Source organism: Schistosoma haematobium, chromosome ZW (genome assembly GCF_000699445.3).
Source record: "Schistosoma haematobium chromosome ZW, whole genome shotgun sequence".
NCBI classification, from domain to species: Eukaryota; Metazoa; Platyhelminthes; class Trematoda; order Strigeidida; family Schistosomatidae; genus Schistosoma; species Schistosoma haematobium.
The window spans coordinates 8,554,403-8,580,835 of NC_067195.1; the positions used below are offsets into that span (position 1 = coordinate 8,554,403).

Below are 26,433 nucleotides of genomic sequence, written 5' to 3' on the forward strand. Positions count from 1 at the left end.
GGTCACCGGCTAACATGGGACTGAATATCCTAACATTTGTGGACAAGTTATTACTTCTATTTAAAAAAATTAATATTAAATTTATACGGCTATTCGTCAAGATTAGAACGAGTATTTTGACAATAAGTGAACGCCGAGTATAGAGAATTCAATATATATGAAAATTATACTTGAAGTAATCTCAGTGATTGAGATTTTTTAAAAATAATTCCAAATTTCGTCCAGCAACGTTGTCTGAAGTTCTTCACGGTAGAACAATCGAAATTAAGATCATCAAAGAAATATCTAGTGTTTTAACAATCAAATCAGATCAAATCTATACTATGTTAACCCAATCATATTTGGATGTAGATTTTAGTAAATAATATAACATGAATCAGTTAAATGTGAATTATTTAAAAAAGTTCAATACCAACGTCAAGGCAGTTTTACTGTACGGAGCTGAAACTTGGACAACTACAACAACCACCATCAAGAAGGTAGAAGTATTTGTAAATAGTTGTCTACGCAAGATACTCAGCATCCATTGGCCAGATACCATCAGCAACAGCCTTCTGTGGGAGGGAACAAACCAGCTCCCAGCTGAAGAGGAAATTAGGAAAAGACGATGGAAATGGATAGGACATACATTACGCAAATCATCAAACTCAACCTTACACACACACACAAAATTTGTTCATCCATTCATCTTCATATTGTGAACTTTTCATATGATTCGCGTTTAACTGACTTGTTATTCTTATTACTAAGTCTAATATCTAAACATGATTGATTTAGCACAGTAAAGATTTGATTTGATCGTTAAAATCCTATATATCTCTTTTATGATTTTGATTTCGATTATTCTACCCTGAAGAAGTCCAGAAACTTTTGTAGGACAAAACGTTAAAATTATTTTTTTAAATTTCAGTCACTGAAATTACTTCTAGCATTTCTATCGCACGCGCGACAACAAATGCAGAACATGACCAGTGTATCAGCTGCATCAGCAGCATTAGGTCTCAACATAAACAAAGGGAAAAGCAAGATTCCCCGATACAACACAGGATACACCCATCGAATCACAATTGACAGAGAAGCTTTGGAAGATGTAAAACCTTTACATAACTGGGCAGTATCATTGATGAACATGGTGGATCTGATGCAGATATGAAGGCACAGATCGGAAAAGCAAGAGCAGCATATTTACAACTGAAGAACATCTGCAACTCAAAACAACTGTCAACGAACACCAAAGTCACAATTTTTAATACAAATGTCAAGACAGTTCTACTGTATGTGGCGAAAACTTGGAGAACTACGAAAGTCATCATCCAGAAGATGCAAGTGTTTATTGATAGTTGTCCACGCAGGATACTTCAGATCCGTTGGCCAGACACTATCTACAACAACCTACTGTGAGAGAGAACAAACCAGATTTTATCGGAGAAAGAAATCAGGAAGAAGCGCTGGAAGTGGATAGAACACACTTGAGGAAACACCAAACTGCGTCACAAGGCAAGCCCTCACTTGAAATCCTCAAGACCGAAGGAGAAGAGGAAGACCAAAGAACACATTACGGCGAGAAACGGAGACAGACATGAGAAGAATGAATAACAATTGAATAGAACTAGAAAGGAAGGCTCAGAACAGAGTGGGTCGGAGAATGCTGGTCAGTGGCCTATGCTCCACTAGGAGTAAAAGGAGTAATTTACTATGTAAGTAAAAGATTATTTCAGATATAATTTTCATATATAATGAGTTGCTACTAAACATCAGAAAATAGTCATTTCAATATAATAAAATAGACATTTACAAAATCGAGTATTCTAGTAGAATTTTTTTCGAAATATTTTAAAATATTTATTTCAATTTTTCTTCTCTATATCCTACCTTATTATACTACTTCGTATCTAGAAGTAGTAAAACAAAATTACACATCACATGCAAAGATGGATAGTGGCTGGTAGTGTGATGCAGGACACGTGTTTCGTCCTATTTGCGACTCGTCAACTGGATATACCTGCATCCCAAAGTTTATCTTCACTCTGAGACTCGAACCCAGTACCCGTTCGCCTCAGACGCCATCGTGTTATCCACTTAGCTACCGAGTCCTGATAACCACTTACTTATGCAATCTTTACATACTTGCATATAATGCTTGTGAATTAAAGCTATATCGAAGCAATCTACACAGGATGTACATATGTCAACAAGAGACTGATCAATTGCAGTCCTAAACATCAATAGGAAGATTCAAACAAACAATATCAAATGAATTTAAAACTTCACATCATTGAAACTTTGAAAAATTATTATTAATATTGAACATTGACATGCATAAATTTATTGATACGCGTGTACATGAAACAATATATTTATGGTTTTATATATATATGAATATACATATGTACGTTGTTTTTCTTGGAAAAACTAGTTTCTGATAAATAAATTATTTATTTTACTCAAAACAGTAAAGAATTTTTTCTCCGAATATTGTGCTCATTTCTTATTTTTGTTTTTGTTTTTTGAAAAAAAAGAAAAAAAAGAGAACAGAAAACTTGTACTTAAATAGTAAACCAGTGTTAAAATAAAATAAAGTAAAATTTAAAACAAAGAAGACAGAATAATAATCATCATAGAAACAATAATAATAATAATAACCAATAGTATTCAGGATACTATGTGATTGTGCTCTGTATATCTACCTATCTATCTACCCATGTATATATATATATATATATATATATATATATATATATATATATATATATATATATATATATATATATGTATATATATATATAGTTTTATGTGTATTAAATAATTTTAGGAAGTAATAATAATCAACTCCCAAGGGGTTATATATACTATATACATAAATGTACATATGTGCAAAAAAATGGATTTACTTCTGCTAAGTAGCAATAATAGTACACATAGTATGAATATGTATACATCATTTACACGTATGTTCTTAACCAATCACTGTTGAGTATTATTTTATTTATGTTCATATAACATAATAATAATAAAGTGAAAAATAACAATACTACTGATATATTGGACCAAACTAATGAATTATAAATCAGTTTTAGTTTTGTCTTTGAATAGCGGTATACAATAATGTAGGGTATTTTGATTGGCATATTAATGCATAGAGGGAATATAATACAAATATAAATTGAATTGTATTTTTCTTATAAGAAACTAATTGGTTCGTTATTGTAAATATTGAGAAGAAAAAATTTGTTGTTGTAAATGTTGTCGTTATTAGAAACGTACATTATACTATTGGAACATTTCTAAGATCAGTTTTTGAAATGGTTTGTAACAATTATTCTAGTTAATAGATTACATTGTCTTATTAACGAGGAAAAAAAGTAATGAAGCAATCACTTGGTCATGTGATATGATTGGATGAGTTTTGTAAATCGTATATTTAATAAAATAAGGTTTCTATTATTTTGAATGATGATGATATATTTATCAGTATGGGGTTGTGAAGATTATTAAGTTTTTGATTGAGATCATGAATGGATCAATGTTAGAACACCATTGAAAATCAGCAAGTACTAGATGGCCGTTTTGTCCTATTGTGGGACTCTTCAGCAGTGTTCATTCACGATCCCGCCTGGCGTGATTCGAACCCAGGGCCTTTGGCTTCGCTCGCAAACGCTTAACCTCTAGACCACTGAGCCGGCATCAGGTGGTGTTAATGTCTAATCTCTACTAACTCACGAAATCGCGCGATCATCTTCCATTGTGTTGATATGTTTATCTGATAAATTTTGAAAGTATTTCGTACAAATTCTACGATTAATTAACTGTTGATATTCAGCAGTTGTTCAGTTTTCCGTTGGTATCAGCTTTACACTTTAGAATGCATTCGTTTTATTAATAAATTATAGTAGGTCAGTTATTTTGCGTATAGAAAATATTCTACGAATTTAGATGAATATTTTGTTATTCAAATGTATAAGAATGTCACAATTTAGATTTAAAAGAAGCATAAAATTCACTTGCTGTTGTTGTACTTGTATCTCCCGTTGTTAATTTGAACTGCAACTGATAAGCCTCATATTGGCTTATATGCATCCCGTGAGGAGTGCCTCGATGTACCCTTTAATTACAAGCATTTTTAAGCAAAGGTGGATAGTGGTTAGCAGTGGAATCCACGACGCACGTTTCGACTCGGTAGCCAATTGCATAACGCGAACGGTACTGGGTCGAGTCTCAGGGTGAACATCAACTCTGAGGTGCAGGTACATTCAGTTGACGAGTCTCGAATAGGACAGAACGCTCGTCAAACCGGATTTCACTGCTAGCCACTATCTATCTTCAAAAGAAACACTTTATGAAGAATCTATTGAAAATACCTGTCTTTGTAAATATTATTACTGATTTCTGGTATGCTTAGATAGAATTCAGTTTAGTTGATAATCCTCAAGGATTCCTCCTAAAAATGGTTAGAACATGAATACTTCGTCTTATCAATATTGTGCAGAAATTCTCAACGAGAACTAGCAACATGACGAATATTGAGTCATATCATGGTTAGATAATGAATGATTTTTTTACCAGGTTCATAGTAATTCCAGGAAGCTTATTTAATATGAAAGTTATGACTTAGTGTACAAATATCCTTATTTTCTGTAATTTGACTAACTTTGTACGTAAATTTTTCCCTTTTACCCTACCTACCTTTTACCATTTGTTCAAAGTGTGAGATATCGATGTCGGACTGAGAAGTGATTATTAACTCACATCAAGCGTTCAAGTACTAGACAGATCAAAATAAATACGAATTTATTCACATTCTGAATTTAAGGGCAGTTCCTAACAGTGACTTATTCTATTTAAAGTACGGATGGAAAACCAGGTAGAGCTGGTTATTTGTTTTATTTTAATAGGAGATTATTTAGCATTTAGATTCAGCAATCGATCTTTGAGTCAAAACCAGGATTTTCAAATCTTCATATGTAATATTCATCTTTCAGAATTTCAAGTTGTAATATAGCAGTTCTGATCATTAAATTAAGTCAACAAGGGAATTTGTTCAGTCGCTAATTTTAAAAAATTTATAGTAATATCTAGTGGTTTATAAATGAATCGTTGAGTGAAAGAGAAACAGAGAATCAATCTATTAGAAAATTACACATACATCTATCCAATGAGTTTAATATGACTGAATAAGAAATAACTTGCTTTCTGTTAGTCAACACCAAAACGTCCATTCTATAAATAGAATCCTATATATCACCTAACATATTTATAAATTCAGTTATCTTGTCAATAAAAAAACTAATAATACTAGTAGGAAACTGAAAATTACGTCAATTTTGAGGAAACCATCATTTTCTTATAATTAAAGTTCAGAGATGATATACAACCATACATTATTTTTAAACACTATCAGCAGATAGCAATCACGATTGAATCCACGAGTCGATTGAAGCTAGACCATCATTGATAACCTGGGAGTACTGTACGACCGTTTCATCCTACTATGGGACTCCTCAGCAGTAAGAATCCATGATCCCGCCTCAAAAGGTCTCGAACCCATAACCTTCGGTCTCGCGCGCGAAAGCTTGATATCTAGGACATCGAACTTGTATCCAACAGTGTTAATGTCTAACCTCAACAGATCCACGAAATTGCGCGACCATTTCTCATTGTTCTGAGGTAGATACCTGTCTCTTCCTGACACGGATTGGCTTCTCACTAGAACTCCGGGAATTCCTTCACAAAGCTAGTCACTAGTGAGCATATGGTAATTATCAGTATAAGGTTGTGGAGATTATTAAGTTTTTGATTGAGATCATGAACTGACTGATGTTTGTACACCACTTAGGAGTTGGTGAGGAATATGTGATTGAGTCTGTTTGATCTCAATTTGTTTATAACTAGCTTAAATTATTTAATTAATGATCTAACAATTGTTCAAAAAACAAGGACCGTTCAAGTAAACAATCGTTAGTCATAACCTCATCTGCAGACTCTTTGGTAATAAATTCAAAACCGATCTAAGTTAGACAATCAGTAAAAACTTGAAAGCACAGTATGGTCGAGCAATACGGTCAGTCGGTTGAAGTCAAACCTACACAACGTTGTACCCCGCTCAATGGTCTAAGGGTCGAACACTCGCATGAAATATCGAAGGTCCTTGGTTTAATTTCCAAGTGTGAAGTCGTGTATGTGCACTGCTGATGAGTCCCATGCTAAGATGAAATGGCGACCCAGTGCCTTCAGGTTTTAAATGGTAGTCTCACTTAAATCGATCCATTATTTCGATGAAATTCAACAATCTCCACAACCCCATACTAACAATAAATTCATAATACTGTATTACAGTAGTCTATATATAAAATGCATAAGAATAGAGGAAGTCGTGAAGATTAGTTAGCTTGTAGTCTGACACAAAAAACTGGCTTTAGTTAGACAACCATTGAAAACTGGGAAGCATTGGGGAGTTGTTTCATTTTAGTATGAGATTTCTCAGTAAAACATGTTCACGACTCAGACAGGAGATGAAACATTAGATGCTTCGTACACACTGTGAGACTATAATCATAAAGCGTGGTTGAATTAGTTAGTGTTATAGATCAAAATAATAAAGTTTTTATGTGTACAAAGTGTTATCATTAGTAAAGTTGAAAAGTCATCCTAGAAGGAGTACATAAACATTTAAGTTGAAGGAAACATTTAAATTCTTGGGATGAAGAGAGAAAAAATAGAAAGGTATCAACACAGTTGTTTACTTTTTGATTTCCAGATAATTTCAATAATGTAAACTTATATTGAGTACTGTACCATTGAATTACTCACACGAAATGAAACTATTGACAAATAAACTACTCACTGTATTAAAATGATTAAGTTTTATCAATAACTAGTGGGAAAGCAGTAACTGTCATTATTATTCTAGAGACTATTTGGTGTTACCAAGAATCTCTATTAAGTGAGACACATAACGATTGCGCAATACCGTGGATTGGTTGGAGTTAGACATTAACACTGTTGGATACCGGCTCAGTGGTCTACAGGTTAAACGTTCACATGACAGGTCGAAGGTCCTTGGTTCGAACACCTTTGGTGCGGGATGGTGGATGGGCATTGCTAAAGAGTTCCATAATTAAACTCAACAATCTCCGCAACTCTATACATATAAGTGTTATATTAGGGTGGGATTTTATGCACAATTTACATATTAAATTATCTTGAACAGAACAGACATTAAGAACTAGGCAGTATTGAATAACTTACACACCCTGCTATAAGATTTTGAAGAGGCTCCCACTCATAGGAAGACAATTATTTGAACTTGGAACCTTAAGTCTTTTAATCGAGCTAGTCTCCTATGAATAACCAATCTAATATTTAGCGTCTTATAATTCAGTTTCCAGTATACTGTACATATTATTACCTACTATGATTGAGGACTCACATCTTCGTTCCTATATGATTGAAGTTCACTAGTCAAGTGTTTATTTAATGGCAATAAATAAATACATTAATGGTGGTAACTGTATCCACCTACACATAGAATAACTAAATGAAAAAAAACTCTTTACAACAACAATATATGAATATAGGATGAGATGTCTTCCATTATTTATAAATGCAACACTCATTGAAAAATTTAAATTCTTCTGTAAAGGTATAACAGAAATAATTAACGTATCATGTATTGCAAAGAATGAAATGTTTTAAACAACATACACTATAGATATATCATTAATTTATAGATTCAGTTATTATATGGATGCAATTATATTAACTTTCCTAGTTCATATGCAGTACAGTTAGTTGGATTATGAAGTAAAATGATAGATTTTAAAAGATGTTTAGACATTGTTTATTTCTAAATTCACTTGGCGTTGTTTCATTTGTATCTCCCCATGGAGGTTTAAGACTGCAGTTGATCAGTCTCTTGTTGGCATATGTGCATACTGTGCGTATGCCTCGATATTGCTTTAATTCACAAGCTTTTTGTAAGCAATGATGGATAGTGGCTAGCAGTGGAATCCAGTTTGACTCGTGTTTCGTCCTACTTGGGACTCGTCAGCTGGGTTTACCTACATCACAGAGTTGATGTTCACCCCGGGATTCTATCTTTGCTTAAAAAGCTTGTGACTCAAGGCTATAACGAAGTAATCTACACAGAATGCACATATATCAACAAGAGACTGATCAATTGTAGTGCTAAATAAAAATGGGAAGATACAAGTAAAACAACACTAAGTGAATTCAAACTTCATCCCATGGCACAAGCAAGTGGCTATCAGGACTCAGTAACTAAGTGGATAACGCGATGATGTTTGAAGCGAACGGTACCTTCATAGAAATATAATTTTTCATAATAAAACTTCATATAATTTTCTAGATGTTACTTTTTCGTTGTATGACATAAAAGAAAGATATAGAATAGTTCAAGATTGATCTTTCATTTCAAATATAATCAGCGGATAGATAACTTTTACTTGTGAATTGAAAACTATTCAACACAACATACCTACAACTAGAAAGCTAGATTATTATCTTTTCTGGAGTAACAGGTTGGATTGAAATCAATGAGTTTAACTTCAATGGTTCGTCTTTTATTCATAAATGGTGTAACACAGTTCTTAATGATGATGGTCCTCTCTCTTTCTCTCTCTCTCTGGTTTAGTTAACTCTATTGGTTACAATCTCCTATAATAAGAATCTTATACTCTCACAAATCAGTAGTTTATTGCTTCTTAGATTTTAGTGGGCTTTTTTTAATTTATACTAATTCGCATAATTTAAATCCTTTAAAATTAAAATATATGGAATGTCAGTCATATGTTAAATGATCGGAAGCAGTTGGGCAAGAAACCTTAGATCTAACTTTTAAGCTAGTTAAGACGCGTCAGTAATTATTAAATACAATCTTGAGAGAATTGATTATCACTTCAACGTTTGAATAGATTATCTAGACTGATGGATATGTTGCATCTTGATCTAAAAGAAGGTCTAAACAAACAAAACATCAGTGATTACTCAACTGTTAATTAATATTTAGTTATTATTGAAAATTATTCTTTGTTCATTAAACTTCAGTGATTAAACTCTGCAACACAACTGAAAGTTTCATTTTTTTAATACAGACTAATGTTTATTCATTTTAAATAGTAGAAAACCCGTGATATTTATATACAATTGAAAATATATGTTATTGTTCGAAACAAGCATTAATTGATCAACCCGATATATTGGTTGCATGAAATTATTGATTTCTTAGTCGAATACTATACTTTCACCTTGCTTAACTCTTTACTCTTGTATGAATGTGGTTATATAGAAGTCGCTTTGATTCAATAATTAGTTTGTGTGAAGAGAATACAGTGTATTTATCTGATTTATAAGTGATATAAAGTCTCGGAAGCCTAATAGGAAAGATATCGAAAATGGCAAGAATCAGATTAAGAGATGTCTTGAATTGAATTTTAAGTTTTTCTTTGAAGTCTTTAATAATACCAATTAACTAATTGTTATTTAGATGAGTTCCTTGCCCTTTGAAGGATATTTTTTAAATGGGGTTATAACTATCCACCCGACACCTTAAACTACGAGATTGAAATTGCTTCATATCTTTCTTTCTACCAATTAATTCTTTCTTTCGGTACTATATCCTTATATGTAATCTTTCTTTTATATATTACCACCACTGAATTAACTACTTCTATGAATTCGGTGTTCATCTTGCGCTAATGAGGTATGGTAACTTGAACCAATGCACATATGTGCCTGTAACTGACTGACTGACTATCCACCTGACATGTAACAACGAATTATGAATAGAGAATAAATTTTTCCATTCAACTAATTATATAAAGAGGCAACTTGTTTTTGGCAATAACTAAGAATTAGATTTACAATTCCTAAATTCTTATATATCATTATTAGTATGGGGATTTGTGGAGATGGTAGTATTTTCACAATTTAACTCATGAGTAAATCTAAGCTAGACCACTATTAAAAACATGGAAGCCCTGGACAGCCTTTTCGTCCTAGTATGTGATTCTTCAGCAAAGTGCATCCATAATCTCATATATTATCTCTTATCATATAATGTTACCCACTATTTTATTTTCTTAGACTTTTAATGAAAGATTATTTTATCGTAAATATAATATTAGGGTCTATTAATACTATAAATGATAAACCATTTGGTGTTATTTTGAATATTGTTTTGTATAGACATTTAAAATACTGCAGATAATTAACGAATGGATGTTTTATCGAACATATATCATCCAATCTAGTCACATATCTTGATAGAACTGGACAGTGGTACATTGGAATTAATACGGATAGAGGAAAGTAAAATAAACTTACTATATCTGGTACATGCATTATGCAATAAAAAATCATAAGAGATCACCAACCATATGTGTTATGAATCATAGTTCTTTTACTGAAATGTTTTATGATAACAATTTCATATTGTACATAACATACAATGTTGGATAAAGTGATTATTAATTAGCTTGAGTATTTCTTTGTACACATTTATGCAAATTACATAACCGACATCGAGAAGAAAAATATTCACAGAATTTTCTATGAACTTCAAATTAAGCGTGATTAGTAACTTTAAACGGATCTACATGATGAATGTTTAATGTCTTATGTTAAATAATCATAATATGGACTATGGTTGATCAAAATGATAACAGATATTCATTTGATTGCCTCTATAGTTATTTTTTAGACAATCTAACTAAACATAAACTGTTTTTAAGCAAAGATGGATAGTGGTTATCAGTGAAATCCAGGACGCGTGTTTCGTCCTATTCGGGACTCGTCAACTGGATGTGCCTGAATCGCAGAGTTGGTGTTCACCCCGCGACTCCAACCCAGTACCGTTCGCGTTATCCACTTGGCTACTGAATCGAAACATGCGTTCCGGATTCCACTGCTAACCACTATCCATCTTTGCTTAAAAATGCTTGTGATTAAAGGGTACATCGAGGCACTCCTCACGGGATGCATATAAGCCAATATAAGACTGATCAATTGCATTCCTAAAAAACAATGTTGAGAGACAAGTAAACAACATCAAGTGAATTTATAAACTGTTTTATTTTAATCTTGCAATGAAATTAAATAAGTTAAAACAAAGTAATTAGTGAATGTTTCAATCTGTGATGAAAGACAATATAAGATTGAATTAAATAAATATCCATTAGATCTAAGGATTTGCTTATGTATTTAAAAAAATATTTTATCGACTTATTTTTATCATAATTCAAATTACGAACTGAAATTAGCTAGATCACCGTTTAAAAACAAAAATTTGTGAACGGCTGTTTTGTCATAATATGGGACTCCTTAGCAATGAACATTCACAACCTCTGTGGATAGTGGAACTAAAAGGTGTCCTGTACCAGGACGAAATAGCTGTCTAGTGATTTTAGGTTTTCAACGATAAATTAGCTACGATCACCTCATGATTTAAACTATGAAAATTCTGCAACCTTCAAAAAACCCATCATTTCTTAAATGTCACCTGATGACAGTCAACGAACACAATCAAATAGATGTATAATTTTTGATACTGAACAGTTAACGAATACAAATGAAAATCTTACCTTTGGCTTTATTCGATTTAGCACGTGAGTAAATACCTTGAAAGTATTGTACATGTTTATGCGCAGCTGCTGCAGCCAACACCACATTTGAATTAGAATTTCCAATACGTTGATGATAAGTTGAGTAGGGATATGAATTTAATGCATTAAAATCAAACATGGATGATTGTTGACAAGTAGGCGGTGGTGGTGGAGGTGGTAAAAACATTGAATTCGTTTGTTGTATTACAGGAAATGAAAGTGAATGGTGATTATGTTGGTGATAATCTCGTGAATTATGAATTGAATGATAGGCTGGCAATAATGAAGATGGTAATGTTGTAGATGATGATGCCAGTGGTGTTGAAGTACAAAATGATCTTGGATATAATGAATTCATATTTGATATATTAGTGGAACTATTCAATGTACTTAGTGAATTCGTTAAACTAGTTGTAGTCATTGTTCTTGTACAAGGGTCAAAATTATTGTATGACGCTGCAGCCATAGCAACACCATGATACAAACAAGAACGTGCATAACTAGCAGCTGCCGCTGCAGCAACTACATTGACACATTGACACTTTGAATCATCATAACTATGATTACAAGTTATAGGCATAAAAGAAGTACTATTATTATTATTATTATCATTATTGTCTATACATGACCAAGAAGGTCTTGATGTCGCATCACCAGTATTACTAGTATTAACAGTAGTATTTTTATTCAGTATGGAAGAACCACATTCTTCCATTTTAAGATGTCGTTGTTGATCTGCAAGTGCATGTACGTGCGTAAAAGCATTGTTATCATTACTATTACTATTACTGTCATTATTATTATTATTATTATGTAAATGAGAATTCATTTGATGAAATCTATCATTTTGATTAAGATGATCATGACTTAAAGTATGTAGATCATTTAAATTTTGAACTAGTTCTGGTGTCATTGATGAATTAGCTATAGAATGTATTAATTCATTAGAAGTAATAGAATTCATTGAACTAATAAAATGTTGTGATACATCAGATGAAAATGATGACGATGATGACGATGATGATGATGAAGAGAATGATGAAGAATTCAATGAATTAAATGTATTTCCATTCGATGTATTAAATCCCATTGAATTACCTAAAACAAATGCTGTAGATGGCCATAAATATTTCAAACTTGACATAATTATGATGATCAATGTTCAATTTATGAATTATACCATAACATATTAAACAAACAAATGTTCACTTTTTAAAAATTGTTTTCTCTTCACAGATTCTTTACATGTTTTGTTATTAACATATACATATAATCCATTTTATATACATGAATAGATTATTTATTATCACTAACTTATAATGGAATTTTTTTCTCTTTTTTAATTCAAGAGCAAAAAATAGAAAAAAGAAACTGTTATCACTTTTAATATTTAAATTACTTTTTCTTTTTTCAGGTCAATTTTTTTTTATTTTCTCAGGGTAACAAATCAAATTCTTTTCTTTTTACTTACATATAATAATCTTTTTTCGTATTCATATATACATATATATATGTTTTTATTTTATTTTAGATTTTCAATTAATTTAACTAGAAATTGAATGATTGATAGATTCATGAAGGTTTCATTTAGTTTCATTTGATTAGTTAGTTATCTGAATGAATGAATGAAGGAATGAAGGAATCAATGAATAAGTTCATAGGATGAGATAACATTCGTTTAAGCATTAAAATATTTAAACAAAATAAACAATGAACAATGAATCAATGGAATAAAAACAAATCAATGTATATTTATATGTTAGTCAGTTATCTAGTTATTTAAATAAATAGACGGATAGAAAGAGTTCATTGAATAATATATAATATAAATATATACTCTCCATTACGTTTTCAATATGAATGTATTATTTGTTTATTATAAATGTTCATTGATACAAATACATATAGATTAGTATTACTTTTGTTTGAATACATGGTAACTATTGATGATAGATTTAGTTTATACAATATAGATTTATGTATATATTTTTTAAGTATTTCGATGATCGGAATTATACTTTCTTTTCATAATTAATAATAAGACCAAAAAAATTCAAATTTACCACCTAAAATTTTCAAACAATAATTATTTCGTAAATATTGAATCTTAAAAGGAAGAAAGATTTGCTGAATGTAATTCACCTATATCAATATTATTATTACTATGATTAATATTAATATAATCGAAATTAACCAATCATAATTTTTGTCAATAATATCTGATTAATGATTGGTTAATTTAATTCCTATATACATATATAGACAATAATAACAGATAAGAAATATGACCGATTGATATAATAGTTTATATAGGAAGAAATAGGGAAAGAAAATTAAAACAAGAAAATTCCGCTATTTCATTTTTTAGTCTCTAATTTATATTATGAAATGTAACAGTATTTCCTTTTATCCATTCATTTTAGTTGAGGTTTTTTTATGAAAAAAAAGTTTTTCATTCTGTTTCACATCATACGTATATACACATACATGTGTATACATTTGAATGCTGTGAAAAACAACAAATTAGTATCAATAAGAGAAAGACAGAGAAATAAAGAGATAGGGATAGAAATAAATAAAAAGAAAGAGGGACAGAAATTCAGTGGAATAAACTCATATATATATGTATATATACACATAGAGAGCTGGAATAAGATATGGATAGAACTGAAAACTGCAAACAAAATGCATGTTAAATTCACTTGGTATTTTATGGCTTGTATCTTCTAATTGAGGTTTAAGACTGCAATTGATCAGTCTCTTGTTGGCATATGTGCATACTGTGCGTATGCCTCGATATTGCCTTAAGTCAGAAGCAATGGAATCCAGTTTGACGGGTGTTTCGCCCTATTTGAGGCTCGTCGGCTGAATGTACCTGCATCTCAGAGTTGATGTTCACACTGGAACTCGTTGAAAGTGAATTTAAATTCACCCCAATGCACAAGCAAGTGGCTATCAGGACTCAGTAGCTAAGTGGATAACGAGATGGTGTTTGAAGCGAATGGTACTGGGTTCGAGTCTCAGAGTGAACATCAACTGTGAGATGCATGTACATCCAGCCGACGAGTCCCAAATAGGACGAAACGCGCATCAAACTGGATTCCACTGCTAACCACTATCCATCATCGCTTACATAAATGCATGTTAGTCAATCATTATGAAATATTTAGTTGTGCTTAATTAGAAAAGAGAAAATTGATGTAATGAAAAAGATTTGTTCGTCTATTTATAAGTGTATTTTAGTTTACAATGAATTTTCGTGATTCAGTTACCTGGTGGACTGACATATTTTTTTTCTAGTAACATACAGTAAGCCGATAATAATTTAGAAATTGTGATAATTCTGTAATCTCCATACAACTTTATACTGATAATACTCATGATAATAATAGTGACCAATTTTAAGTGAATTTCAACTATGCCGAGTGTGAGGGAATAAAAGATAATCGCTCAATATCGTGAATGGATTGAATTTAGACATGCACACTTAGTGGTCTAGGGTTCAAACGTTCACAATCAATACTGAAGGTCTGAGGTTCAATACCCTATGAGGGGATCGTGTGTGGGCACGTTGGAGGAATCCCATACTAGGATGAGATAGCTGTCCAGGGATTATTTGTTTCCAATGTTGGTCTAGCAAAGATCAGTTTATGATGTAGAAACTATTAATCATAAAATATGATGTCTTATTATTTTTCCCTACTGTGTTATCACAAAATCACACTAATAAATTAGGATAAGTACGCGAAGGATAGTACTTCTTAGGGATGTGATTGTCAACAGTATTTTGCCTCAGACAACCAGCAACAATAACGATATTGTTTATTCGTAACAACAAGAAAGGGCTAGAAGAGGCCAGTCCTAAAAATAGAACACCTTATTTTGCTCTACATATTTCCGTCTTCAGAGGTTAGGCCTTTGAGATACAAAGCTAACGCATCACTCCATAACGAAACGTTGTGTGTGACGGGTTTCACGCTGTTGTCTGTTAGGCTCCAAAATAGTTAAAACCACTATCACAATAGTTTCCTTTTCATATACCTCAAAGACAATTATTTTTCAATGGTGTTGGAGACAGGATAGCGAAAACCACTCACACATCTCTAACAAGAAAAGAAATCAACCCTTAGCAACCAGATTCTTTCTGCTGACAAGCCGATAACATTACGGTGCGTTTGCGAAGTTCTACTGAAAGCCTAGAACACTAAGCAGTGAACCAAATCAGAAATGAAATAGTAGCTTACCAATAGCATTGTATGGAGACAGCAAATGACTAAAGTCGAAGATGTAGGCTACTTATACTCCTGACTGATACAACAATGAATGACAGGTACCCGCCAAAAGAACCACCATGATTCAGAGAAGAGGACAAAGATGACAGAGGAGGATTTACTAGACACTAAATACAAATAGAAACTGCATCTGACCACATTGATTTTAAAATATTTTATTTAGATTGCTCAGCAGTCGGTTTCGAAAAAATCAAATAGAGTAACAGTTAACAGTCAATAAATTAATGGATAAAAGCAATTTGCAATGTCAGAAGGGGTTTTGTGGATATTATAGTAATTTTAATAGTTGAGATCATGAGTCAATTGAAGCTAGACAAGCATGGAAAACCTGGAAGCGCTGGACGGCCGTTTCGTCCTAGTATGAGAGTCCTTCGCAGTGCTCATCCACGATCCCGCCCCGCAAGATTCGAATCCAGGACCTATCAGTCACAACAGTGAACTGTTAAAATTAACAAATACAGCTAATTAATAAGGTTATGAAATTGCTATTTATTAAAGTGTGATTAAATATCAAAGATGATGGGGGAAAAATCAATTTTATAGTTCACTTGACCTGCAACCAATTAAGATTACCGTCTTCAAACATAACTATACCATTATAAGCAAAAATGGATAGTGGCCTCCGCATCATCAAGCCTCAATTTACATAAGAGGAAAATCAAGATCCTCTACTACAACACAGCATCAACCAAATCACAATTGATGGAGAACCTCTGGAAGGGCTGGAAGTATTTATATACCTGGATGGCATCATCTATAAACAAAGAGAATGTGATACAGATATTAAGGCAGCGATTGGCAGATCACAAGGATCATTTCCACAGTTATGGGACATCTGAAACTTAGAACAACTGTCAGCCAACATAAAAGTCAGAATTTTCAATAAAACTGTCAAGACAGTTCTACTGTATGGAGCTAAAACGTGGAGAACTACAACAACCATCATCAAAAAAGTACAGGTACTTGTAAACAATTGTCACCCCGAAATAATCTCGATTTACTGGCCAATTACCATCAGTAACAAATCACTATGGTTAAGAGAAAGACAACTTCCAGATAAAAAGGAAATTAGGAAAAGACGCTGCAGGCGGACAGAGCACACATTACGATAATCATAATAACGCTTCACAAAAAAAGCTAACTTTGAATCCTGAAGAGAAAAGGGAAACGAGCAAACAAAATACTTATTGTGTTGGGGGGGTTTGAGGCGGATAATAAATTAATGAACAACAGTTGGAAGCAACTGAAAAAGAGAGTCCTGTTAGAGATCCCTGGTTGGCGGCCTATGCTCCACAACAGGTACCACTCATAAGTAAGTAAAGTAAGTAATATTGTTTTCACGCAGAATATTAATCCCAGAGAGAACCAATAAAATGACGAATTTAGTATTATGGTAACGGTTAGGTGTACCCAGTAGCATATTATAAACTTAAGTTTGTTACTGTTAGACACTCATTAGCAAGCTGTACCTATAAATTTGAGAGAACTGACACCCTGTAGCGGATTTGATCCCATATCATGAAGTTTCCCAGTCAGAGACGTTACCACCTAGCTATTAAAGCCGTGATTGATCTCCTGAATTCGATTACCACTGCGAAGGACTTAGCATACATAACAACGGTCACTGCTCAGTGATCAATCAATCCCAATCAAGTTTAGTTTATTTCCAAGGATTTGTACCTTCCTATCATTAATGCTCAGAACTATAGCTAATCAGCCTCTATTGGCAAATATGCACACTGACTTGATTATTTGAATATTGTCTTTTAGTATCAAGCTTTTATTCTAGTTGGATGGTAGCTAACAGTTGAATCTGAAGATGTCTCTTTATACAATGACATTATATGTTTAAAACGAAAGGTACTGTATTTGAGTATATATATATATAATTCAAAACATCTTTAGTTGTAAAGAAATTAGTTTTTCAATTACCCTATCATTTTGCGTATGTACAGATAGTCTTGCAAAATTTAGTTCATGATTAATCATCTATACACAGATGTTTTCATTGCCATTCGTATGTGACAATCTTTTTGGCCTTACTTTATCCTTAAAATCTTTACAGTTCTTATGGAAAAATTTAATCCACATGGAAAGTGATATCTTTCTTTTCGATAAGTTGTCGCTATAAATATCCATTGACCATTTACAAATTGACTGATAAAATTCTTCATGTATTTCATTAAAAACTTGTATAAGTTAAATTGTATGTACTTATTACATAAAATAGTGATGATGATAATAATAATAGTTCAATTTTGCTAATCATGTATGAAAATACAATAAGGCGAACCAATAGCTAATTATGAGTTTGTAAGGGATTTCAGTTACTCACTCACTTATTGTTACCCTTTGTGGATTTCAGTTAAAGTCTAGTAATCCTTTTGTGTGATGAATAACTGACTTTTTCATAATGATTTTTGATAAACATAAGTACTTTTCAATAAACCGTCCAAAATTTGAATTGTATAATCGTCTTCAACAACTTGAACGTTATGAAGTCTAAATCCTAACAAAAATACGATGCATAAAACATTTGCTTTTAATTATTTTGCTTCCACGTCTTCTTATTACCCAAATGCAATAACATATAGAGCTAAATTTGCGGAATTTCCGTGAAACGGAGGGCAATGGGTTCAATCCTCAGTGGGAGATATGCATATGTACTTCTGAGGAGTTCTATACTAGGACAAAACGGTCGTTCAAAGTCGTCTAATTTTTAAACAGTTGTTTATTGAAGATTAACTCAAGATGTAAACTATAAAATTCCACATTTTTCACAAACCTTCTACGATAAATTTTCTATTCATCAACACATTGAATCAATAAGATTTAATAAGAACAGCCAATATTGGTCGGTTAACAAATCTTAAGTGAGAAGAATAATGAAAAACATTAAAATTATGTATTCACTAGATGGAAATACGTTAATCAAGAATCTCGTATGTGCATTTTTATTGTGAAAACTTAACAAAATATAGCATCAAGTTCTATATGAGCTATAACGATAAAATCTCGCCAGAGATTTTTTAAACTTGAGTAATTGCGCAACAAAATATCTGAATACTGTATGCTTCACTTCATGGTCTATTAATATATATATATACAGATATAAATGAGAAGTATCAGATAGGTTTTGTGGATATTATAGTAATTTCAATGATTAAGATCATGAGTCAGTTGAAGCTAGACCACCATGGAAAACATGGAAGCACTGGATGGCCGTTTCGTTCTATTGCAGGACTCCTCAGCAGTGCGCATCCACGACCTCATCCCCTGCGAGATTCGAACCCAGGACCTACTGGTTTCGCGCGCGAGCAATTAATCACTAGATGAGAAGTGTCTCAACGAACAAACCATATGGTGTTCAGATACTAGATCACCATTTTGAATCACCTTCAAACTAGATTTAGACAACCTAACAGTGGTAGTACTGATAGTTCTAGTGTGGTGAACGACAATACAAGTGGGGACAATCGAATGTATTTCAATACAACATTACAGAATATCTTGATAAAATTTGAGAATCATATAGTAAATACTTCATTTTCAAAGTGTCAATCAATTGTCTCAGACTTGATTTTTCCTCCGTTTCCACACCAATCACTCTCCGTTCTCATTCTTTTTTCTTCGATCTTCTTAACCTTCTGCTATCGGGCATTCCACTTTCGACTGGTGTTGCATACTACTTGTATCTGTCTACATCAGTAGCACACACATGATAGTAATAGTAATAGTATTAAAAAATTACAGAGAAAAAGCTACATCGAAACTGTACTTCATAACTGAGTTACATTCAGATTTAAAAGAAATATTACATCAAATTACATTAAGATGTTTTTATCACTAACATTAAATTAATTCATAATCTTATGATATGCTGAAGATACAATATGTTACATATATTCAGCTAATTTATTTTAATGCAAAGTAGAATTTCTATTCATCAAAACAATTCTACCTTTTAAAACAGTATCAATATGTAACCGATGTAATCCAGTCTTGTTATTACTTCATAAAAGGTCAATTAAGATAAAAGAAAATTTGAAAAGAAGTATAAAGAAGGTCAACTATTCAACAACAAAAATAATAAGACAAATAACACCTCTAGAGCCATTCCCGTTATTGTTTGCATTCTATATTATTACTACCATTATTATTATTATTATTATTATTATTGTTGTTATTATTGGTAGTAGTAGTAGTAGTAGTAGTAGTATCAGTTTTTATCAACCTGACTATTTTTATTGAATCTTGTGTTCTACAATTCCATTAGAATAAGGCAAACTGAATGGGGATAGTGTATACATTTGTAAATGTATGTCTGTCCACATATAACCATATAGAGATATACAGACATACACGTGTCCCATCTTATAGGTGATAATGTCTTCTTTATTCATATTGTTACATTAATAAATGACTTTTATAAATTTCCTTTATTCTCATTATTATTTTTTTTATTATTTATTTATCTCTAATAAATTTGAGTCTAAAAATTATTATCATAATACTTTCTTCCATTATTTATTATATGATGAACTTGTATTCAATTCTATATAGATATACATATTATATAGAAACTGGACAAATATGACTTATTCTTACAGATTAAAAAAAAAGAAAAAGAAAAGAAAAAAAGGAATACAAGGAATAATCATGTGCTTAACTAACCTCAGCATGTAGTCTAATAATGAATAGAAATGGGTCTGAGAGAAATTTTAAAGAAAAAAACACAACTTAACTATTGAATTGAAGTCAACTAGATTGTGACACAGGCATATATATATATACAAGTACAATTGGGAATGTATTCAAATACATACAGAAAAGTATAATAAATATGTGATGTGGGCGTATGGACGTGTACATATGCATCAGGATGAATGCATATATAGGTCTTAGAATACTAAAACCCTTTCAGACTTCATAATATATTGATAATACTATATAAGTGGATCAAAATAACCTCCAACTAGTTAATCAATTACCTGTTAAGCAGTAAATTTCATGACAACTTTATAATGATGATAATGATGATGTTATATTACCCATATAGTATATGTCACGTAAAAAGAAATGTGTAATAATGAACATATTAAACTAAAGAGATTCTGTTATTTTCAACCAGCATCTATTCGAATACCAAATGATAAATACTACATCGTAAAAAAAGAAGAAAAAAAAACCAAAGAGCAAACAATCATATCATTTCATAAAATAACAAATACTGATTATTTTAAAGAATGAAATGAATGAAATTTGGACAAGGTAAGGGATAGAAAAAAAAGAAACGTAGTTTGGGGGAAGATAACAATATACTATACATGTAAAATATTGAATATAAACGAGAAAAATAATAATAATCTGTCAATATTCCCACATTTTATTGAAAATAATGTTTATTATTATCTATGAGAAAATGTCATATGAAATCTCCAATTTATATATTCGTTTATACAATTCATCAAACTCTATGAGTCTATTATTCAGAGGAAAATTTCTCTTCTGAATGTTCACTTTTAATAATTTTGATGTGATTTTATTCATGAAAATAACTGTTGAGACTACAATTTATGGATGATGTTTGAACAACATCAAAGTGATATTGAGAATATCCACTTACTAACTAAAATTAAATGAGGGTTATAAGGCAGTTCTGAAGAATATGGATTATGATTTACAGTTGATGGTTAGTGTTAGAAACTAGATTTATGGTTTTTATCACGAATTGACCATAAGCTACAATGCCAAAACGACATTTAGATAAGTAAGTGAATGAATTTCGCACCAAACTCCAAGAACTGTTATCGTAAATCTGAATGAATCGTCCATAAATTATAGTCTCGCCAATTTGAGGAGGTAGTTTCAGAAGATTCATGAAGATATTTTGATTTATATTAAGAAGTTACCATTGTCAGATAATCAATGAAAATCATAAAGCATTGGATAGCTGTTTTGTCATAGTATGGAACTATTTTTGCAATGTGAATCCACCATTCTATTTTCCATTGAACCCAGATAACAAAATTATTGTTAAAATTTTAAGCCACTGAACTGAAATCCATTGGCTTATATTTTAAAATTCTTTTAATTTATGATATTGCTTAATCATCTTTCAATACTATTGGTGGCTCAATTGTTCATAACCGATATGTTTGAACTTTACTCGTCATGGCTGCTCAATAAGACCCATAGAACTGATGTTCATACATAACGAAAATCATCTTCGTTTTAAATTGGTTAGCTACAATTTATTCATTAGTATGTCAAATCATTCATCAGTGTACATGAGAAATATCGTTTAGAATTCTCTTAGTAACATCTGTGTGGGTTTATCTAAAGTATATTGAGTTTACTTCTTTGTACAGAAATCAAAACAGGTCTCCTCCACACACATATATGAAGAAATAAAGGAATAGAAAATGCTTATTAACAAATAGTAAGAGAATTCCAAAGAATTGGCAAAACTTAGATTAGTAAAATGTAAGAGATATTGAGAAAATCATTATTTATTAAATTTTATTATTATTCAGTTATCACGTGTGCGAAGTCGTGGATGCGCATTGCTGACGAAACAGCCATCCAGTGCTTCCAGGTTTTTAATGATGGTCTAACATTGGTCAACTCATGAACTCGAACATATTATTCAGTTAATTATATTCACCTCTTGTAAAGTTTATTAATAGAGACTTTGGTAAAAACTACAAATTAATCATTCTGTTTCATTTACATGAATGTTATTTAATGTTTCTTTGTTCCTTTTCCCAGATTTCTTTCAAATAAATATTTCGAAATTTTAAATGCATACCTATTAAATGTTAACTCTTAATGGTCTAATAGTTAAAAGCTCACTGTAAGTTCTAAATGTCCTTAGACTAGATCCCTGATAGGATCGTAGATGTTAACTGTTAACAAAATTCTATACTAGAATCTAATTACAGTTCAATGTTCTTTGCTTTTCAATGTTATTCTAAATAACATCCAATCCATGTAGAATATTATTTGCAAATTTTTTAATTCACCAAGTGTCTGAGTAAAAATTCCTTTAGAAAACTAGAACTATTTATTGAATCTGATGAATTTCCACATCTTTTCTTTGATTATCATTTTAAGTATTGAACAGTGAAACAAAATTGGTACCAGAATGGGTTTTCGTGGATATTATAGTAATTTCAGTAGTTGAAATCATGAGTCAATTGAAACTAGACCAGTATGGAAAACCTGGAAGCACTGGACGACCGTTTCGTATCATTGTGGGGCTCCTCAACAGCAGAAATAAAATTACTTTGATGATTTATGAATAGAAATTATATGATATACTTTTAAAAAATCTTAACATTTTCCATCTATAGTGGCTAACCCTATGTCAAGCCTTTGGACAAATCAATTTATTCATTCTTTTTTAGTTATGTTTTGACCTTGTTAATTACTCGTTTATCAACCTTGCCTCGCGTTGCTTTGTTTTACATTGATTCGCCTTGATTCGACTTGACCATAAATATTGAGTAACACTTAATTAAAGTGAGTTGGCTCACATGCTTTCTCCAATCCGTTCCGCTTTACTCAATTCTTTTCGCCTTCTTCGTTTCTTTGATCATTTGTCTGGATCAGTGATTGTATAAAATATGCGTATTCGAAAATCCACTCTCATATTTGACTTATTTAATCCCGTTATTCATTAACGTGAGCCAAGTGGATAATTATATGCGAGGATTGACGGAATGTATGTTTCGATAGAAATCATCTTACGAGACAACTGAAGTTAGATAACAGGCCACTAAACATCCGAAATGAAACCATTGATAAAGCAAAAAATTATAAAGTCATTGAATCTTTCACATAAAATGGTCATAATTCATTTACAATAGATTTTTATGATTGTATATAATCTTCTAATTTACTCTCACTTGTTCATTCATTCATTCATTCACTCACTTATCATCATCTTATTATTCACCGTCTCGAAAAGCGATAATCGTTGATCTTGTCTCTATATTTTACAAATGAAAAAAGAAAATAAAAGAATAAGATTAATATCTTTTTCATAAACCCTATTTTTTTTCTGTATTCAAGTGTAGTTAACACTGACATCTGACAATAATTGCATGTTATATTCAATTTAATTTTACATCAACACATAGAAGTATAAGATTAAAGTATTTAATATCAAGTTGATTAGTTTACTCAAGCGTATTATATACATTATTGTAAAGAAATTGTCGTCAATCTTATGTCTGTCACAGCAACATGGTCATTTTCTTTATTTGATCCAGTTTTTTCATAAAAAAATATATAAAATACAATAATAATAATAATCACTTAGTGTTAAAAAAAACAAAAAAAGAACAACTGGTAACAACATATATATATATATATATATATATATATATATATATATATATATATATATATATATATATAAAGAAAACGTTGATCAGAAGAAGTAGAAGGAGAAAAATAAAATGCTATTCAAGGATATTTAAATACAGTGGATTCCTTCTTTTCTTTTTTCTTTTCTTTTTTTTCCGTGTCAGATATATATTTCAAAGTTCGTTTTTCTCATTACAAGTGTATAGATGTATTGTAAGTAAGCGCCAATTCATTCAAATTAATCTATAGATGACCTTAAGAAATATAATATTCAAGAATCACGTGACCTTTTTGAGGTATAGTTAAATGAAATGCTCACGCACATAAATGTACATACATGTAAATCTTAATACATACTCACAATAAAGATCAAATCAAACAAACAACAATTGATATATTAAAGATTAAAAAAAATTGTTGAAATAACTAACATTCATGTCAAAGATATGAGTTTCACATTAAAAACATTTCAAAATACACCTGCTCATAATGTACACAATGAAAATAGATAAATTTCAGGGAAGAAAAAATTAGAGTGAAGCAAAAAAGCAAAACTAATCACCTAGTGATACATTTCCTTTTATTGGGATGAATGAATTTTACTTAAATTTTCATCATGAATCAAAATTAAATTTAAAAGTGAAATTAAAGTACACTGAATTAGTAACCATAACCAAGTTAGATTCTGATAAAAGCTAATCACTACAAAGTTTATATTAGGATATTCCTAATAATTGCTTATAATCATTACCATGATGTTGATATATTTAGAATAGTGAATGTATTACATAATGAAAGAATTTTAGCTATGATAAGGTAATACAACAAGATATAATATTGGATTGTGTAAATATCTTACTTAATTAATTACGCCTGTTACTCTTAATGGAGCATAGGCCGCCGACCAGCATTCTCCAACCCACTCTGTCCCCCACCTTCTTTTCTAGTTCCATCCAGTTGTTGTTCATTTTTCTCATGTCTATTTCCATTTCCCGGCGTAATGTGTTCTTTGGTCTTCCTCTTTTCCTTTGGCCTTGAAGATTCGATATGAGGGCTTGTCTTGTGACGCAGTTGAGTGCTTTCCTCAATGTGTGTCCTATCCACTTCCAGCGCTTCTTTCTGATTTCTTCCTCCACTGGGATCTGGTTTGTTCTCTCCCACAGTAGGTTGTTGCTGATAGTATCTGTCCAACGGGTTCGAGGTATTTTGCGAAGACAACTGTTAATAAACACTTGTATCTTTTGGATGATGGCTCTCGTATTTCTCCAGGACCGGCAGTAGCTCCCGGAGAGACTCCAGGCAGAGTTGTAAATATCTAAAATCTATATAAAATGTACGTTAGGATTGAATTAAAAAATACTTCTGTAATTTTTTTTAAAATTTTGATTTGAAGTATTAGATTTAACGGTTAATCAGAACTGATTATGTTCACTAATAGTAATGAACTTATTAGATTCACGGTTTTAACATCACCAATAGTACATCTCATTTTTTTCTGATTAAGATACTGAATGATAAAAGTTCAATTTTATGCGATACAACATAATTCTTACAACTACAGTTGTTTCAACTACAAAGTTTCTTATCAGTTATACTAAAATACGTCATCTAGTAGAGATTCATGAGTTTGAGTTACACCTATTGATTAAAGCCTAATAACATAATCCTACAACCTAATTGAAAGTAGATGAGGCAGAATTGGAATGTAGAATTTAATGGTTACAAATCTAATACCTTAACCACGAAACCATTTCTCCACACTAATACTAACTTCATATTTTCATTTATTACCCAACAGTGAATCAAATATTTGTTGCATTACGTAAATCATTTATTCATATTAAAAAAGCCTATTTACTATATAATAGGTAAATATGTCATCTTCAGTAATCAACTGATTTTTATCAGAAGGATTTTTGTGGAGATTGTAGTAATTTCAATAGTTGAGATCATGAGTCAATCGAAGCTAGACCAGTATGGAAAACCTGGAACCACTGGACGACCATTTCGTCTTATTGTAGAACACTTCGGCAGCGAGCATCTACGACCCCGCCCCGTGAGATTCGAGCCCAGTACCTATCAGTCTCGCGCGCAGGCGTTTAACCGCCAAACCACTAAACCGGCATCCAACGATGCTAATGTCTAACTTG

General features: G+C 31.5%; 1 protein-coding gene across 1 annotated transcript in view; it reads right to left on the reverse strand.

Moving 5' to 3' along the window:
• Positions 1–12,762, reverse strand: part of PAX5 (Paired box protein Pax-5) — a gene marked incomplete at both ends in the record, with an annotated part of 36,486 nt that extends 23,724 nt beyond the window's left edge. The window contains one exon of the mRNA XM_051218655.1: positions 11,598–12,762. Within this exon, the coding sequence (XP_051070300.1) occupies positions 11,598–12,762 (1,165 nt within the window). The remainder of the gene's footprint in view (positions 1–11,597) is intronic.
• Between the last annotated feature and the right edge of the window lie 13,671 nt (positions 12,763–26,433).